General features: G+C 33.5%; 5 protein-coding genes across 10 annotated transcripts; 3 read left to right on the forward strand and 2 right to left on the reverse strand.

The window, feature by feature from the left end:
* Positions 1–168: 168 nt before the first annotated feature.
* LOC126865097 (basic salivary proline-rich protein 1) lies at positions 169–3,614 on the reverse strand. The gene is made up of 6 exons (XM_050617223.1): positions 3,100–3,614; positions 2,873–2,949; positions 2,722–2,803; positions 2,426–2,633; positions 1,151–2,346; positions 169–1,063 (listed from the first exon to the last, which is right to left on the reverse strand). Exons 1-6 carry the CDS (start codon positions 3,157–3,159, stop codon positions 854–856), a joined length of 1,833 nt encoding a protein of 610 aa, XP_050473180.1. The 5' UTR covers positions 3,160–3,614; the 3' UTR covers positions 169–853.
* A 5-nt stretch (positions 3,615–3,619) lies between these two features.
* LOC126865111 (copper chaperone for superoxide dismutase-like) lies at positions 3,620–6,135 on the forward strand. Of its 4 annotated transcripts, none has more exons than XM_050617261.1 (7): positions 3,620–3,767; positions 4,477–4,675; positions 4,755–4,944; positions 5,022–5,088; positions 5,177–5,358; positions 5,430–5,572; positions 5,867–6,135. In XM_050617261.1, exons 2-7 carry the CDS (start codon positions 4,495–4,497, stop codon positions 5,875–5,877), a joined length of 774 nt encoding a protein of 257 aa, XP_050473218.1. In that variant the 5' UTR covers positions 3,620–3,767; positions 4,477–4,494; the 3' UTR covers positions 5,878–6,135. The 4 variants fall into 4 exon arrangements, with proteins under 4 accessions (XP_050473218.1, XP_050473216.1, XP_050473215.1 ...); XM_050617259.1 differs by having other exon boundaries at positions 3,666–3,817; positions 5,430–5,563; XM_050617258.1 differs by having other exon boundaries at positions 3,667–3,817.
* A 143-nt stretch (positions 6,136–6,278) lies between these two features.
* LOC126865091 (protein asteroid homolog 1-like) lies at positions 6,279–9,242 on the forward strand. 2 transcript variants are annotated; one of them, XM_050617212.1, is made up of 2 exons: positions 6,279–8,325; positions 8,470–9,242. In XM_050617212.1, exons 1-2 carry the CDS (start codon positions 6,543–6,545, stop codon positions 8,874–8,876), a joined length of 2,190 nt encoding a protein of 729 aa, XP_050473169.1. In that variant the 5' UTR covers positions 6,279–6,542; the 3' UTR covers positions 8,877–9,242. The 2 variants fall into 2 exon arrangements, with proteins under 2 accessions (XP_050473169.1, XP_050473167.1); XM_050617210.1 differs by having other exon boundaries at positions 6,279–9,242.
* A 347-nt stretch (positions 9,243–9,589) lies between these two features.
* Positions 9,590–14,156, reverse strand: LOC126865109 (uncharacterized). The gene is made up of 2 exons (XM_050617256.1): positions 14,011–14,156; positions 9,590–13,956 (listed from the first exon to the last, which is right to left on the reverse strand). The coding sequence occupies exon 2, from the start codon at positions 11,580–11,582 to the stop codon at positions 10,680–10,682; it is 903 nt and encodes a 300-aa protein (XP_050473213.1). The 5' UTR covers positions 11,583–13,956; positions 14,011–14,156; the 3' UTR covers positions 9,590–10,679.
* Positions 14,157–14,385: 229 nt separating this feature from the next.
* On the forward strand, positions 14,386–18,296 carry LOC126865092 (protein asteroid-like). Of its 2 annotated transcripts, XM_050617214.1 has the most exons (2): positions 14,386–16,357; positions 16,485–18,296. In XM_050617214.1, exons 1-2 carry the CDS (start codon positions 14,386–14,388, stop codon positions 16,511–16,513), a joined length of 2,001 nt encoding a protein of 666 aa, XP_050473171.1. In that variant the 3' UTR covers positions 16,514–18,296. The 2 variants fall into 2 exon arrangements, with proteins under 2 accessions (XP_050473171.1, XP_050473170.1); XM_050617213.1 differs by having other exon boundaries at positions 14,386–18,296.
* Positions 18,297–19,047: the final 751 nt, after the last annotated feature.

The following is a 19,047-nucleotide window of genomic DNA, read 5'->3' on the forward strand; positions in this document are numbered from 1 at the left end:
GATATAAAATGACTAAAAAATTATCATACATAAGATTAACATAAGTAGTATTCACAAAAAAATATTGTACTCTTTGTTACCTAGATATATATATATCTATATATATATCTTTATATACCTATGTAAAAGTTAAAAGAAATTCTCAAGGAAAAAATAAAAATCAATGTGTAAATTCATAAATCTTTTAATGACAATCAAGAAAATATAAAATTAGATAAGTAAATAAATTTATTCTAAAGCAAAATATATACTGAAAGCTGTAAATAGTTAGTACGTATTGTATTATGTGTCATATGTCATAACTTGGTGTGACAGATATGTTTATACTGTATTATGAACACCAAAATTCTTAAACTGCACACGCATAAGCATATATGTATTACAAAATTAAATAGCCACAAACGAAAGTAAAACTTTGATGTCACATTAAAAGATTTATAACAATATTTTAATGAATAAAATATTTGTTCAACGATGTTATTCTCGATAAAATGAAACTTTAAGATATAACTTTTGAAGATTTTTGTACACATTAGACCATGTATATAGTTTGCAATATCTACAAATCCTTTTTTGTAATGAAGTATATTTTGTAATGTTAAATTGGATATCTTATTTGAGGAAATTAAAATTATTCAAAAAGTTTTGATTTCTCATTACAATTGTAATAAAATTTTAGCAGCACCTTTCCTTAGTAATATATATATTTTCTATTATTTGTTTCATTATATAACACTGGACGATATGCTATCAAGAATTAAATTAAAGTTTAATATGCCATTTGTTCTGAGTTTGTAGTTAAATCATTTTTATATTAGAATGAATATCGTACGAATTTACATTAATATATACTCTATTGTGGAGGTGGCTGATATCCATAACCACCATACTGATTTGGTGGAGGAGGTCCTTGAGGTCCAGGGGGAGGAGGCATGTGTCCACCAGGTGGACGCGGTGGATATTGAGGATATCCTTGTCCTGCTGGTGGTGGTGGATAACTCTGAGGAGGATATTGTGGATGTCCGTAATGTTGACCACCTTGAGGTGGATGAGGAGTGTATACCTAGAATTTATATATTTATATTAAGTATAATTTATATTATATTAATAACAGTTTAAAATATGCTTCATATTTTTCAATCATCTGTACCTGTGGCTGTCCTCCTGGTGTCGGTGGTACATATGTCTGTGTAGTAGCTGGACCGTATCCAGGTTGTGGTTGTGGTCCCGGAGGTGGAGCAGGACCCTGTGGAGGTCCTGAAGGTGGTTGAAATCCACTTGGAGCAGGACTCTGAGATTGTTGCTGTTGAGGCTGTGGCGGTGTCTGAGATTGTTGTTGAGACTGTTGTGGTTGATGTGGAGATTGATGTGCAGAAGGTTGATGAGTTGATTGATGAGAAGGTTGATGAGGTGGTTGATGAGGAGCATGAGGAGGTTGATGTGGGGATTGATGCGGTGGTTGATGTGGCGGATGAGACGTTGGGTGAGGTGTTTGATGCACAGGATATCCGGATGGTGCAGGTCCCGGTGGGGCGTAGTTTCCACCTTGCGAAGTAGATGGTGGAGCGCTACTTGGTGGGTAAGTTTGAGTTGAAGCGGACGGTGTACTAGTTGGTTGGCTACTCTGAGCATAGGTATTTACTCCACTTGCAGAGGCAGTACTGAATGGTGGAGATGTAGAAGCTGGACCGTATTGCGTTGCACCAGGACCGGGACTTGGTTGATTACCATAATTCGGTTGAGGACCGGTATTTTGTTGAGATCCAGGTTGAGGAGGTTGAGCACTAGAAGTAGGGGGAGCCGGATAATTTTGAGGTGGAACGTTATTTGCATATGCTTGCGATGAAGGAGGAGGATAATTTCCGGGTTGACCAGCTCCGTACGCATTTTGAGGCGGAGCTTGAGACGGAGGTTGTTGGTAATTTGGTTGTGGGCTAGGACTACCATATTGACCAGGCTGTTGCTGTTGTCCGCTTGACGGGAAGTTTTGTTGAGAAGGATTAGAAGGAGGATAGCCTTGTTGATTCGGTGGTGGTGGACCATATCCTGTAGGAGGCTGAGTTGTTCCTGGTGGTGGATATCCACCTGGTTGAGGACCGTAACTATTCACGGTAGTTGGAGGACCATAGTTCGGTTGTGTTGATGTGCTGTATCCCTGTTGTTGGGAAGTATTTGGTGGTCCATATTGATTTGGTTGACCTGGAGTATATGCAGATCCCTGTGGTCCTTGATAATTGGTACCTGGATTTTGATTGGCATATTGTGTAGGATAACTTTGTTGAGAAGGTTGTTGAGGGTAACCCTGAGGTCCTCTATATTGTTGTGGTCCAGGTGCAGCAGGTGGTCCTTTGAAATAATAGTATATTAGAGTAAAAAGATAACATTAATTTCTAAAAATTTTATATTATATTGAAACATAACATACTATTCATAGGTCCTTGTCCAGGCATAACAGGACCACGGTATCCACCTTGTGTCATTGGTTGTCCTTGACTAAAACTTGACATTGGTAATGTCGGTTGAGTATTTGGAGGCATATCACCTCCAGGTCCACTTGATCCTGTGGGAGCATTAGGAATGCCCTGTGGATTCATCATACCATGTTGGGGTCCATTAGGGATCCCTTGTGGAGGCTAATTATAGAAACAAAGATAACATTAATATATTTCTAACTTAGGTATTATACCTTAATATTTCTTTAATATTTAAAATATTCCTTACTGGTAGCAATGCTTGTATATTTTGATTTGCATCAGCAATGGATGCCAAATATACCAAATTGCGATGCAACATCTGCTGGTATCTAAAAAGAAATCATATTATAAATATACTAATATAACTTACATATACTTTAAAAACATTTATCACTTACTGTATACATTCTTGTGCTTTTCCTTTATTTTGATATTCTTGTATTGTTTGTATAAGTTGACTGTTTTCATCAAGCATCTATATCAACAAATTTATTCATATAAATGATTAATTCAATATTGTAAAATATCATAACATTATAGATTACAAAACCATGTAACAAAAAGAATGAAATTTCAAGAAAACTAGTAGAATACAATATTAGTGATGATATATGATATTCATCACCTTCTGTATTTGAGCAGGATTCGGTGGCGGCCTGCCGCGTTGAGCAAAAGTCACGGACATGCCTTCAGATAACTTATCGATAGTCAAAAAATCACGATTGGATGCAATTTATTTTCACTCCTATTCTTTTTCACTTAATTTTCCAGTCGTTAGTTCTCTTTTCTGTATTGCTTATATTCATTTGAAGCCTTAAAACCTTGCTACAGTATTGATAGCCCACATTGTTGTACTGTACTTTTAACTTTTAAAAAAGAGTTATTACCTTCAATGTAATTCTGCCTCGAAAAACTAATCAAAATGCATAATCTTATTTTGCCAAGATAGAATTTTACCGAAGAAAAAATTTAAATTTAGCGAATCACTGCTAGCAATTGCTTTGCAAAATTCTAGTTTTACAAATAAGATATGGTGGCTGTCCATATCTAAAATAGAAAGCTTGGGAGTAAAGCGACCGTGTGGCAAACACGCAAACTATCGCGACAAAATATACCGTAGGAATGCGATAGTAAAAACTTAAAATCCGTTACTTACTAGAATGTATTAGTAAAAACCTGCATGCATTTATTTAAAAAGTAGATTTTAATGTATACATTGGAAACAGTTTTTATACTCCTGTATATTAATCAATAGTAGAAATATCCAGAAACTTATGAGGAAATTAGTTGAAGGTTTTATTTTTATTTAAATGATAAAAATTCATATCTTTATTATTGTATGCGTAAGTTAACAAGTTTTAGACTCACATTTCGCTTCATCCCTTTCGTGAAACACATAAGTGAAACTTTTATTTCACAAATTATATTAAATAAAACTAGGTAGAATATACAGATTATCTCATGTAACGTAGTACATACTACTAGTTAGAGGATGATTTTGATGACTTTAATTGATAAAAATAATTGTTACCGCCTATAATGAGAAATTTTTAAACATATTATTAATAATATGTTTATGGAAATTACTATATTTATATCTGTATACAAAGAAATATTATCAATTTATTATTTGTATATCTGCTGAATGCAATTTGAAATATCTTTTATCCTCTATGATATAAATGTTATATATTTTTATGTATAATTTCATAAAAATTTACTAAAAGCATCTTACAAAATGGTATCATGCCTTTCCTATTTACCGGCATAATTTCGACCATTCACTGAACGTAAAAGTATCATATAACTGTATCATATTGCGAAAAACGTAACCTCAAATCAGTGAGGATAAATTTATCTCATTTCGCAATATCGAGAAAAAAATTACTGATTTTGCTCGTAAAGACATTATATAAAATGACTACAGCAAAAGTAAATAATAAAAATAATTGAAAAATAAATATTATACAATTATAGTAATAAGTATTTTTTATAATTTTAGATCGAATTTGCGGTGGAAATGACTTGTCGAAAATGCGTTGATTCGGTACGGAACGCTTTAATTGGCGTAAATGGAATTAAAAATATTGATATATCATTAGAAAAAGGAAGTGTTATAGTTGAAACAAATTTACCATATTCTATAATTCAAGAAAAAATTGAACAGACTGGGAGAAAAGTTGTTTTAAAGGGATATGGAGGTAATAATATAGTAATATAATGTATTATATTATTATAATATTTCTAAAAAATGAAATTGAGCAATATTTTACATTACAGATAGTTCTAGTGCAGTTGCGATGTTAGGAGGGAATTCAGGATATACCGTAGATAATAAAATAATGGGTGTAATAAGATTTGCAGAAACTCCTGATGGATGTCTTATAGATGGAACAGTTGATGGTTTAGCACCTGGTAAACATGGCATGCACATTCATGAATGTGGTGATATCTCTCAAGGGTGTAATAGGTGGGCATTTAAAGTTTTTATTTTTTGTTTTCCTTCTTTTCTATTTTTATTTGAGATATTTTATGACACATTTTTAGTGTTGGAGAACATTTCAACCCAAATAATACATTACATGGTGGACCTGAAGATGATGCATTTAGACGGGTAAATATTGAGATTTGTGTTCATATTGTAAGGAAATCTCTATGGTTAATAGTTAGTATCTTGAAATAAAAAAATTTTTACTATACAGCATGTTGGAGATTTGGGAAATATAATGGTCAATGATTCTGGTAGAGCTACTTTTAGAATAATAGATAAACTTGTAAAAATACCTGATGTTATTGGAAGATCCTTAATTATAACAGAAAAACCAGATGATTTAGGAAGAGGTGCTGATCCAGAATCTAAAATACATGGAAATAGTGGAAATAAGTAAATACTACAGTGACATTATTATGATGCATATAACGATTTGTTATATTTAACATTCATGTATGTTTTAGACTGGCCTGTGGTATAATTGCTCGTTCATCTGGCTTATTTCAAAATACAAAAAAGATCTGTGCTTGTGATGGACTTACATTATGGGATGAAAGGGATAAGGCACTTAAAGCTAAACATGATTTTTCTGGAGCAAGTAACAATTGTATAGTATTTTAAATTTTTTAGTATCTTTTTAGTAATTATATAGTACAATATTAAACGTTAAAATATAATCATATTTATAGATCTCAAGTATGTCTTCACATAATACATTTTCTGCACATGTATATATTCCATATATACTTAATATTTATTTAAAATAATAATAAATTCGACTTGTTTGTAAATAATTCTTATAAAGTAATTTTTAATTTTGCCTTTAATCTGCTTATATATGTATTTAATTATTTAAATAACAACTTTTAATATAAGCTTTTATTTTTTTCGTCTTTTTCAGCAAAATTATAAATAATATATAAAGAGGCTACAAACTGGGTTTTGCAAACTGAATCATTCCAGTAAAGCATTTCTACGTGCATGATATAAAAAGCACAAATTGCATTATATCTTTCGTAATACGTAGATTTAGTATAGTTTCCAACATAAATATTTTGTATAAGATAAATTATTACATTTTGAGTGTTAGAATATAAAATAAAGAGAGTAGTAATGTAATAAAATTAGAATTTGTATTTGTTATAAATAATAAAATATTATATAAATATTCTCACCTTAATAACCTTATTTTTTCACAAACATTATACATGTTTCATTATAAAATGTAATATAAATTGTATAACCTTTTTGTAAGCTATTATAAGCCAATTATAAGTCACAAAGCAGCATTGATTTCTTGAAGAGAAATGTACAAACCTAACTTCATTCATATATATGTGATAAAAATTGAAAACTGAAGATAGGAATAAAAATGGTATTTCTTCGTTACATTTTCATCGGAATTGTGTAATATAAAACTGTTCGTGCGGAAGACACGTGTTCTTTTCACATAACCTATATTGCTAGTGTGTACATAAACATAAAATCATACAGTATGCAGAGAATGACTTTTAATATACAATATGTTTAATTTGTGACATTGAACCTATAAAAAAGTGTAGAGAAAAAAATTCATAATGGGAATTCCTGGATTAACTACTTATATAAACAATCGTTCTGACCGTTATCTGGAGTATTATGAATTGCACAATACATATTTGGTAATTGATGGAAACAGTGTTTGTTGCTCAATATATAATTTGTATGCAAAATGTAATTGTGCATTTGGTGGTGATTATGATAATTATGCGCAGTGTGTGTCAGACTTCTTTAATGATTTATTAAGATGTAAAGTAACACCTCTGGTTTTATTTGATGGTGGTAGTGAAAATAAAAAATTTAGAACTGTTATAAAAAGAACTAAACAGAAAATCCGTGCTGCATGGTCATTTTCTCCACTCAATCAAAGGAACATGAAATTTTTTCCTTTAATGTTACGGGAAGTTTTTATAGATGTAATGAGAGAAAAGAATATTAGACACGTGCAATGTCTATTCGAAGCTGATAATGACATAGCATCAGTAGCAAGGATCTTGAATTGTCCAGTACTTAGCTATGACTCTGACTTTTATATATATGGAACATTATATATACCATTTGATACATTAGATACTTATGTAGTTAAAAATCCAAATGGAAATGGTTACATGAAATGCTGTAAAATTTATAAAGTTGAGAACTTGCTTAAATCTTTTAAAGGACTAGATCAATCAATGTTGCCACTGGCTGCAATATTACTAGGTAATGATTATGTAAAACGTAATACGTTCAAGAACTTTTTTCGCCACTTGAAGCTAAGAGGAGCATCAAGAAAAAAGCATAATCATCGACAATGTTGTATAGAAACAACTTTGAGGTGGCTGAGCAATTACACTTTGGACAAAGCTATCATTGAAGTTTTAAGTAGATTAATTAAGCCTATCCGACAAAAAATATTAGACTTAATAGAGATCAATATAAATAGCTACACAAATGCATCTGCTGAGATGCTTTTACCTCTAGGTTTTTCAAAAGATTATGTTGTTCATGTAAATACATATCATTTGAATAGAAGTTTTAAATTTGATGGAGATATCAGTTCATTGACATACATAGAAGAAGTTTATAAAGAAGGAAATAATGAATCAAGCGAAGAAGAAAATGAAGATGATGAAATTGAAATGGCAAATATATGTAGTAAGACTGAACTAGTGCCTCAAAATGTAGTTAGTAAATTGCCTATGTGGTTTGTAAACGAATTTCTTATGGGCAAATATCCAAAATATTTTATGGATTTAATAGTTCGATATATATATGTTTGTCCTGTACAGGTGGAAGATTATCGTTATCCTTCTAGTATCATAGTAAGCTTAAAAATTATTAGTGTTATATTTGGGATTTTAAAATCAGCAATAATTAGTAGAATATGTTATATGAAATATATGGTGAGAACACAAAATAAGAAGATTATATGCTGTAAGTTACAAAGTACAGAGACTATGAATAATTTTAGTCTACCTTCTTTATTCAATCTTAGAGATATCCCATCACTTACTCAAAGAGAGATTTTAAACAATACTTTAGGAATTACAGATATGGATTGTATAAATGAACTTCCACCAGAATGGATGTTGTATATTGGATGTATTAAATATTGGATACATCAAGAAGAATGTTCTTTATCTCATGAATGTTATTTATATTCCATATTTATTTGTATGTTATTTAACATAGTCGATTCCAAAATTGGAAGATACAGAAGCATGCATACTTTTCAGAAAAGATATTGTCAATTAATTGAAACTGTGAAGCAACAGAGGAAAAAGAACAATTGTGATTCATGTTATACAATGAATCAATTATGTGGTAATCAATACAATGGTACAATCATAGAAGCCTATAATGAAATTGACTATAATGACTGTGTATTAGCAGCACCATTCTTTATCTCTTATTTTAATATGAATAAAGAATTATATAAGAATCCAAAAAAATTTGATAGATTTACTGTACATGTATTTGCAGAGTTTCAAAGTTGTCTGAGACATGCTATGAATCTGAATGCACTTCTGGGGTATCCTTATCCACAGACCAAAGTTGCAAATTTATTTAATGGTACTTTATTGTATAATCTGAGTAATAATTTTAAAACACGCTATGATATTGAAGAATACATAAATATTGTTCTTCAAATGTCTCCAAGTCTCTTAAGATTATTTAATACATTTTTATTAAAAGTCAAATCAATGTTTCCATTTAAGTTTCAGGATGGAACTAATCTTCGTAAAAAACATAGAACAAAACCTAAACATCCAAAGACTAAAAAAAGTATTTCATCTATAAGTGATTCTGAATATTTTAGTGCAGATGATGATTTAAATGAAGCATGTTATGATCCAAATAATCGTTTTTCTATGCTCAACCATATATAATGCATATTTTCATTCAATATTACAGTAGAACTCCATTTATATACCAGGGGATAAATAGTATTTTTTTTGTTTTGTTTATACAATGTCCAATGTTTGTCTAATCAGGTATTCAATAAAGTTTCATTGAAGTAAATGCAGTTGATATAAACGGAATTCTCTGTGATTAATTCTGTACTGTATCACATGTAGTGTATGTAATGTTTTTATACTATGTACTAATGTATGTATATATTTGATCTTTACAAGTATATTTTGATATATATTTAGAACTTAAGTCTTAATTGAATTAATATTTTTCATAGAATAAATTATTATATCTTCAATATACATAAAAATAAAGAGGATGGTAATGTAATACAACTATAATTTGTATTTGTTATTAATAATTATATGAGATTCATTTCTTCATCTCATTTTATCCTTTATTTTGTAACTTACAGGTTACATGGGACAATTGTAAAGGGTATAATTTATAAGAAATAGAAATCAAATTTTATCATACAAGACTTTGTTTTTAAAAAAATTGATTTTGAATATTATTTCTCTAATAAATACTGTATTTTCGACCAATCGCGGGGAGACGCAATCGCGAGGCAAGACGTCAACAGGAGTCGTAAATTCCCGTTACGATTATAGTAATCGACATCATAATTGATCGATCCCCTGATTTCGGTTAAGATAATAGGGGTGATTCAGTTAGTATAACAATGTGATTCACAGAATTATAAGCTATATATTTCCAACACTTAAGTTACACTGTTGAGTAGGTATAAATCGTAGATAACGACTTGTCGCACGGAGGTAAGATAGATATGCACACCAGAGCAAGGCTCTTATAATTGAATTTAGTATGTTAGTAGACGTAGCACTAAAGGATGTTTAATAGAGGAGGTGAATGTTCGAAATTCCCCAGAACCGACTTAGATAATTGATGTGAGTTATACTCCTCTAGCGTTGTGCTTAGACTTAGATGTTAGGCGTTAGATTTTATACTTAGTTGTTGACTTTTCTAGCGGTATAGAAGAAGTAAGTTGGGTGACGATGCTGTGTCGGAGGAAAGCTAGCGATGGGTGTGTCTAGCGCACAGGGCCATTGGATTTGTTCATGACATTTTTGGTCAGGAAAGTGAGGGCAGTATACATTGCTTCTGATTGGATAAACGAAGATTGGTGGACTAGGAAGAGTCTTAGCCACCCTCGATAGAAAGTTGAAGTACGGAAGCATCGTACGTGAGAAAAACTAACTTTCCCTCGTCAATCCGTAGAAAATGATTTGGAAAAAAGATATTTGTTGGGTCTGAAGGACCTTAGCTAGCAAATTAGTGGGATTTATGATGAGTCCTTAAGACTATTGAGGATACGCAGTAAGGATGAGTGGACATCTGGTTCCCGTCTGGCCCACGGTGTATGGCCTGGTCTAGGTAGAGGGTCGCCCGACGTAACATCCTCCCACCGTTGAGAGGGTACCGATCAAAATTTCTGTAAAGGTAGAATTAATTGAAGCTGCCGTCCAACTCTTTGTTGATTGTTGATTGTCCGTATTCTGCTGGATCGCGTTGGCTCGATAGTTGGACGAGCTGTGTGGCACCTCGATCCACGATTGTGATTGTCTGGATGAGGCCGTTGTCGCCAGGGTGAAGTTGATGATACGCCCGAAAGGCAGGTGCGTTGAGGATATGTTGTCCTTCCTGTATTCTGGATCGCCGTGGTTCTCGGCATTACCTAGATATTTTCCGTTGAAGTTCATGAACCAGGAAGTGTCGTGAAACATCTCGGTCCATGAAGGACCGTGGAAATCCTCGTCTCAGGAGGTGTCGTTGTGCATCTCGCCGATTTCACAAAGGCACGTGAAATCCGTATGTGGTTGCGCAATGAAGACGTGAAGGAGGTCTATGGTTGATTGGGGGACAGGGCTCTCCCCGCTGATCCATTCGTATCGCGCCTTCTTGATGATGCTTGGTGGTTGGACCGGCGTGGTCCAATTATCCGCTAAAGACAAAATCGGAGACATCTTACCTTCCGTTTGGTTAGGTTCGGATCTGGAATGGGAAGATTTTGCATCTCGGTCCAAGATGCTCGTCTCCGCATGAGTTGTTGCTGTCCGTAGATGCCATAGCTGCCAGGGAAAATTAATGGTCAGGCCTAAGGATTGTTGCGTCGAAAGCATGTTGTCCACCTCGTAGTTTGGATCATCGTCGTCCTCGTTTTCTCTAAGACATTTCCAGTTGATATTCACGATCCAAGAATTGTCGTGGATCACCTTGGTCCTGGGAGTGTTGTAGGACATCTCGTCCCATGAAGTATCAGGTAACGCCTCGATCCAGGAGGTACCGTTGAAAAGAACTCTGGTGGTGCTTGTTATAGATTCGTCAAGCACGACGCGGAGTTTTAGAGCTGATTGGGAGACTGAGCTCCCCCCGATGATGTGTACGAATTGAGTTATTTTGTTGGTGCTTTTGCTTCCACGCTCAATCAGTGTAACGTTGCACCTTGTACTGCCGTCGGAGTCCTCCGTCGCAATTGTCTTGTAAGCTTCCAGTGGGGCATGACCGTCCCCGATGCGTTTCATTAATCGTTTGTCAACGGCAAGATATGCGTCTGAGGTAGTTTCTGGATGATCACTCTCTTCCTCGTCAAGAACCTCTAATTCCTCTTGAACAGAGTTTGTTCTGTTCCACGTGTCGTCGACTGTTTCGTGGCAAGACATTGAGAGAGTTTCGCTTTCCTTGTATTGTGTTTCGGAAACACCAGACCCTTGAAAGTATTGCACCTTCCCTTGACCTTCTCATTCTCGTTTCGACTGTTGATATTGATCGACCATGCTCTCCAGGAAGTTGATGGTGATCAAAGACTTGTCCGATATAGTGCTCTGTGGCCTTTGTGGACAAGTGTTGAGATCCAATGGGCTGTTCTGAAAACCATCGAAATTAATTAAATGATCCACCTTGTAGGCTGCAATGAAATCAACGAGTATAGTGTTTCGTTTCAGGCCACTCGTCGGTGTGGCCCATTTCGGCGATAGTGTAGTAGGAGACGGCATGTCGTCTGGTAAGGTTCCATCCTTCTGTTGATCCAGAGAATCAAGCGAGCGATTGTCTAATTCAAGGCGTTTGATGGCGTTGAATCAGATTGTTGCGATGTTGATGATGTGAACGAGCTTGTTTTATTAGATAGTTATTCGGTTTTTCCTAATAGGTGCATACCCGCTTTCTCCGTGTTTTTAAGTGCGCCTGATAAACCCAAGGACCTCTCTAAAAAACCAGATGTGCGTCGAAAATACTTTTAGGCTTAAGAAATTCTTCAGGACAAACGGATTGACTGAAGACACATGTTGACACAATATAGTGAAAAGTGAAGAGTTATGGTGGGTTCTTAGGTTTATTGAGGGTCGGAATGACGTTACGCAGGCCGTTGGCTGTCCGGTCGTGAAGGCTGGAGTGCAGACGTTTTAGGCGACGTAACATCCTCCGTTGAGAGGGCATCGATCAAATTCTGGCTGTCGAGTCAGGTGCGTCGTTTGTGAATTTCCTTCGCTCCGTGTGGGTGTTCGGATTCGTCTGGATCTGGTTGAATGGGTAAGGGGACCAGTCTTTTGACACCACGGTCCAGGATACTTGTTGCCGTCTGCACGGTAGCGGTCCGTATGATTCCATCGACTCCTGGATGGACCTTGATTATGCGGCCCAAAGGCCATTGCATAGATGGTACGTTATCCTCTCTGAGGATTACTACGGTGCCTTCACGAATGTCATGTTTGCCCTTATTCCATTTGTTGCGGCGGGTCAGCTCGTTAAGGTACTCTCGATACCATCTGCTCCAGCAGTGCTGTTTAATCTGGTGGATACGCTGCCAACTTGATAACCGGCCTGATGGAACTGTCCTAAAATCACGCTCCCGTAAACTTGTTAGTGTGTCACCGATTAGAAAATGACCGGGGGTGAGGACAAGGGGATCTTTCGGATCGGATGATATGGAAGTCAGTGGGCGTGAATTAAGAATGGCTTCAATTTCAACCACAACTCACATCAACCATCTAAGTCGGTTCTCGGTATTGTCGAACATAGACCTCCTCTATTAAGCATCCTTTTGCTACGTCTACTAACATACTAAATTCAATTATAAGAGCCTTGCTCTGATGTGCATATCTATTTTACCTTCGTGCGACAAGTTGTTATCTACGATTTATACCTACTCAACAGTGTAACTTAAGTGTTGGAAATATATAGCTTATAATTCTGTGAATCACATTGTTATACTAACTGAATCACCCCTATTATCTTAACCGAAATCAGGGGATCGATCAACTCGTTGTGTCGATTATCATAATCGTAACGGGAATTTACGACTCCCATTGATATCTCTCCTCGCGATTGTGTCACGATCGGCATACTTCAAATCCGACGGACTGACGATGGAGATAAAGATGTGGCGGCACTCGGCGACAATGTATATCGCTGAAGTGCCTAATGAACCATCAACATCCCAACGGTCCTTCTACCGAAGGTGTTAGAACAAAGAGCACGTGGCAACGGTCGCGGACGCCTAGCAAATGCATGGACGCTGGGGATGTTGAGGGATGACAAAAGGAAGTAATCGGATCCGATCGAAAGTAAAATCATAAGAGTCAGTCTTAGAAAGTCACGCCTAGAGTTCGGAAGTGGATTGTAAAGTAGATTGTTGTTAGAAAAAAATAAAGTTTTCTTTTTTTATTTTTCACTTCAAATTTCTTTTTTTTATTTTGTTATTGTTTCGACCGTTCGCGGAGAGACGCGATCGCGAGATAGCACGTCAACGAGAGTTGTAAGTTCCCGTTGCGATTAAATAATCGACGCCACGAACTGATCGATCCCCTTATTTCGATTATGATAATAAGGGTAGTTCAATGAAATTCCACAGAATTAACACAAATAAATTAATGTTTATTTCAACAACTTATTAACTAGAAAGATATAAATGGAACAAAAAAAATGTAACTGCGTTTTGGTTGATACGCAATGCGCGACATATGAGATGTGTTGACGGTTCGACTTCTCGAAAAGTTCTGAACGCCTTTCGATTTTTTTCGACGTTTTTGGAAGTCGCTTAATAAACCATGCGCTTGCCACTACAATGTTTGTTTGCCGGGCAGGCGCGACGATAGTTAAGAATATGACGTATGGTAAGCCGCATGACGTAATAGTTATTTTACGCGACAATTGCGTCTCCCCGCGATTGGTCGAGAATACAATACATACTTAACTATATCTCGACCTGTTGAATCTTTATCTATGACTAATGTTTCTAAGTATTTATATCTGTGTAGTGATTGCCGGAGAAAATTCAGTAACAGCAGGCTGAACATTATTGTTATTATTTCAGAAGTTACTTGGAATATTTCACATTCTATTGAATACACAATTCTATTTTTTGTTGTGCCATGGTGTATTAATTTTTATTATTGTATTGTATTGTATTGAATATAGAATACCAGAAATTTTGTTACGTTTTTAGTAAGTATCCTTTTCGTAAGCATGATATATGTGTGTATATTGTTAACATATTGTATATTTATTAGTTTAACGTGTGACAAAAAAAAAAACAGGAAGATAATGGGTATTCCAGGATTAACTGCTTATATAAACAAGCATCGATTTAATTTTTTAGAGCACTACGAATTACGTGATACGTATTTAGTAATTGATGGAAATAATATTAATTATTTATTATATAGAAATTGCACACGCAATAATTGGACATTTGGCGGTGATTACGATATTTATAAGCAATATGTATCAGATTTCTTTGATGACTTATTAAAGTGTAATGTAACGCCCTTAGTCTTTCTTGATGGTGCTGTTGAAAGTAAAAAATTCAAAACTATTATTAGAAGAGTGAAAAGGAAACTAAATATATTGCCAACTTCTGCATTCAAAACTAATTATCCAGAAATAATTTTTCCTTTGCTAAAGCAAAAAGTTTTTATTGATGTAATGGAAGAAAAAAATGTTCGAATTGTACAGTGTCTCTTTGAAGCTGATGATATTATAGCATCAGTAGCAAAGATATTAAATTGTCCAGTTCTTAGCCAAGATTCAGATTTTTATATATATGGATCATTATATATACCATTTGATACATTAAAAACTGATGTAGTTAAAAATTCAAATGGAAATGGTTATATTAAACTTTGTAAAATTTATAAGATTGAGAAATTATTCAAATATTTTACAGGATTAGATCAATCAAAGATGATATTAGCTTCAATACTACTAGGCAATGACTATGTAGAACCTAGTACATTTAGAAACTTCTTCCACTATTTAAAGTTAGATTCATCAAGTGTGAATTATTATACCCGACAACAGTATTGTATCAATAAAATTTTGCTATGGTTGAGTAAATATAGCTTGCATGATGCAATCATTGAAATTTTAAGTAGGTTAATTATACCTATGCGACAAAAAATGTTGGATTTAATAGAGATGAGTATAAATGGCTGTAGAGATGAATGTGCTGAAATACTTATAACTTTAGGTTTCTCAAGAGATTATATTACTCATGTAAATACTTATTACTTCAATAGAAGCTTTAAATTTGATGGAGATATCAATACATTGACATACATAGAAGTTTGCGGAAGATATAATGAATCAATTGAAGAAAATAAGGAAGAAGATGATGAAATTGAAATAGCAAAGATATTTACTGAGTCTGAATTAATGTTTAACACTGCAACTATTAGTGATTTGCCTATATGGTTTGTAAATGAATTTCGTACTGCTAAATATCCATCATATTTTCTGGATTTAATAATTAATCGTTTATATGTATGCTCCATACAAGTAGAAGATTTTCGTTATCCTTCAAACATCAAAGTAAGCCTAAAAATCCTTAGTATCATCATTGAAATTCTAAAATTAATGATAGACAATAATATAAATTATATAAGATACTTAATGAGAACTGAAGATAAAAAGATTATGTGCTATAAGTTAGAGGCTACAGAAATGAATATTTTTGAACTATCTTCTTCATTCAATCTTAGTGATGTCTCATTACTTACTAAAAGAGAGATTTTAAACTATACTTTAGGAATTACAGATATGGATTGTATAAATGAACTTCCACCAAAGTGGATATTGTATGTTGGATGCATCAAATATTGGATACATCAACAAGAATGTCCTGTATCTTACAAATGTTATTTATATTCTATATTTATTTGTATGTTATTTGATATAGTAGATTTCAAAATTGGGAAATATAGAAGTATAATGGCTTTTAACAAAAAATATAAGCAAACAATTGAAGCTATAAAGCAGAAAAGAAAAGAAAGCAATTATAACCCATGTTGTATAATAAATAGTACAATTCACGAAGCCTACAATGAAATCGTTCATGACGACTATGTACTAGCAGCACCATTTTTTATTTCACTTTTTAAGGTAGATGAAACATTATATAACACAGACAAGTTTGATATACATATAGTACACGTTTTTGGTGAGTTCCAAAGTTGTTTGAAACATACTATGGATTTGAATACACTTTTGGGATATCCTTATCCACAGATCAAAGTTGCACATTTATATAATGGTACTTTATTGTATAATCTATGTAATAATTTTAGAACTCACCATAATATCGAAGAATATATAAATACTGTTCTACAAATGTCTCCAAGCCTCTTAAGATTTTTTAATACATTTTTATTAAAAGTCAAACCAATGTTTTCATGTATGTTTCAAAATAAATAATATTGCTCTACAAATCTCTTAAGGAAGACAGGAAGACACTTTAAGACATCTGAGAGCATGAGACAGGAAATTAAAGTACATATAACTAAAGATATAAATATATAAGCTAAATATATAAGAGTGGTGCAAATGCTGGAATATTAAAGTAGGGAAATAAAGGAGGGAAGCCAGTAATTACTGGCACAAGTAAGATAAGGATTGATGGAGAGGTAGAATAGATATTGATAAGAGAGTGAAAGAAGGGAATGTGAACTTTATGGGATCAAATATGCAAGCGCATAACAAGAAACAGTATTAGAAAGGAAGATTAGTACAGGAGACATAGTTCATGAACAAGGAAAAGATAGGAGAGATGTAGACTGTAGATGCAGAAGAAAAGAAAGGAAAGAATAAAGAGAGAGGAGGTACTTAGTTAAATAGGTAAATTAGACAATTAGCTCTAGTAGCATTCGTTCTATAGAGTAAGTAATGGGTAAGTAATGAAGTAAGTAATGGAGCTACCAAAAATGGATTAAGCGGAAAAGATGTCGGGGGAAGGTAGAATGAATCACCTTTAGCACTAAATTTACAAGGACTTCATGTATACATATTCCTACTATGACCGGTCTTTAAAACAATTTGTATTTTTTAATATAGAATGAAGATAATAGCCAGTTTGATAGTAAAAAAAAATAGTTTTAAAAATTATTAAAAATAGTATTAAAAAATATTAGTAATTGAAATAAAAATTCTTGTTTCGAAATTCCTTCTCCTGTGATTTCTTTATTTAAAATCCATGCATTTATCCCGATTATGATATTGAAAAATACTTGTAGAGGGCCATCTCCTAGATTTGGATTTTACAGTGAAATAAATGCATATAATTTTGCAGTAGATAGATCCCATTTAATTCCCAACACTCGAAATGCCTCTGTTTCCTTCCGCTTTCAGTTTCAGAATTGAGTTTTCGAGAGACTACTATTAAAAAAAAATATAAATCGTTTAACCAGTCAAATGACCAGTCGTGATAGGTAAGACGGATTACATATTATTCTCACAAAACACACAATAAGAAAAGAAGTGAATATTAAAAAATTCATTGTACGTATATTATAAGAAAAGTCGTGAAGCTAAATGGCAGTGCAATAACGTTGTATATAAAAAATTCTAAACGAAATTTAAAAAACGATCATTTAAGTGGTCACAGTAGGTTTAGTGTTAGCCATCCCAAAAGCTGGTCTTCATCTGAAGAAAGCTATGCTCTGTGTTTGGTGGAACTAGAAAGGAATCCTATATTACAAGCTTCTACCAAACAACCAGACGATAAATTCGGAAAGGTATTGTTCGCAATTAGACGAATTAAAGACAACAATTGAACAAAAACGTCCAGAACTAGTGAATCGGAAGAACGTCGTGTTTCATCAGAGCAATGCGAGACCTCATGTGTCTTTAACTATTCGACAAAAGCTATTGGAGCTTGGTTGGAATGTGCTACCCCACCTACCGTATTCACCAGAAATTGCCAAAACTTTAACTCTTTGGTCGACGTAAGAAATCATATTGAAAAGTTTTTCGTCGAAAAATCTGACAAGTTCTAGGAGGATATAATATTAAAGTCACGTGAAAGATGGAGAAAGGTTGTAGAACAAAATGATACTTACACAATTGTATCTGTATAATTCAATAAATCTATTTCGAAATTTAAATGTGCCGCGTTTGAATTGTCCTTAAAAATCGGAACGAACTTTTCGAGTGACCCAATAACAATTAGGTAGATGATAGACAATAGATTTGTAATAGTAAAAAGGAAAAGGGTAAAATAAGGTTTTGTGTGTGAGTGTATGAATGTGTATTTAAATAATTAAATAAAAATGCAAGGCACTAGGAAAAATAATGCAAGCCGAGTTCCCTTTATGATCAGAAGGTTACTATTACTACTATATAATAAGGTTTCATTTAAAATTCATTACGTCTTTATTTACTATGGTCGTCATTATTTTTGGAATATTTCCTGTTTTTAGTTCGTTCCTTTAATGTAAAATGATTTTTGTTCTGATTCCTAGCTTTTGAGATACGGAATTTAGGATACTGAAAGAAATATTAGAAATTTTTTAAATTAAAGACGATATAATACAAATTTATAAATATGAATTTAAAAAATAGTTTAATTTTGAATAAAATTTGTAGGACGCATAATGATATATTTATAATTACGTTTTTATATATCTCCCAAAATGCAGTGAACGCTGTTTTAAGTGCATTTGCTTTTTGCCTTAGAGTAGGTAAATAATACAAATCCTCTCCATGTTTTAATATTAATCCAACACGTACAGCACAATCCAATTTTCTCTTTAATTCTTCGGTGAACATTCTTACATTATTTTCAACTGGATAGGAACCACGTAAATATTCGCTAATGAGATTCGATGGAACATAAACTTTACGTAAGTGAAGTCT

Source organism: Bombus huntii, chromosome 4 (genome assembly GCF_024542735.1).
Source record: "Bombus huntii isolate Logan2020A chromosome 4, iyBomHunt1.1, whole genome shotgun sequence".
NCBI lineage: Eukaryota > Metazoa > Arthropoda > Insecta > Hymenoptera > Apidae > Bombus > Bombus huntii.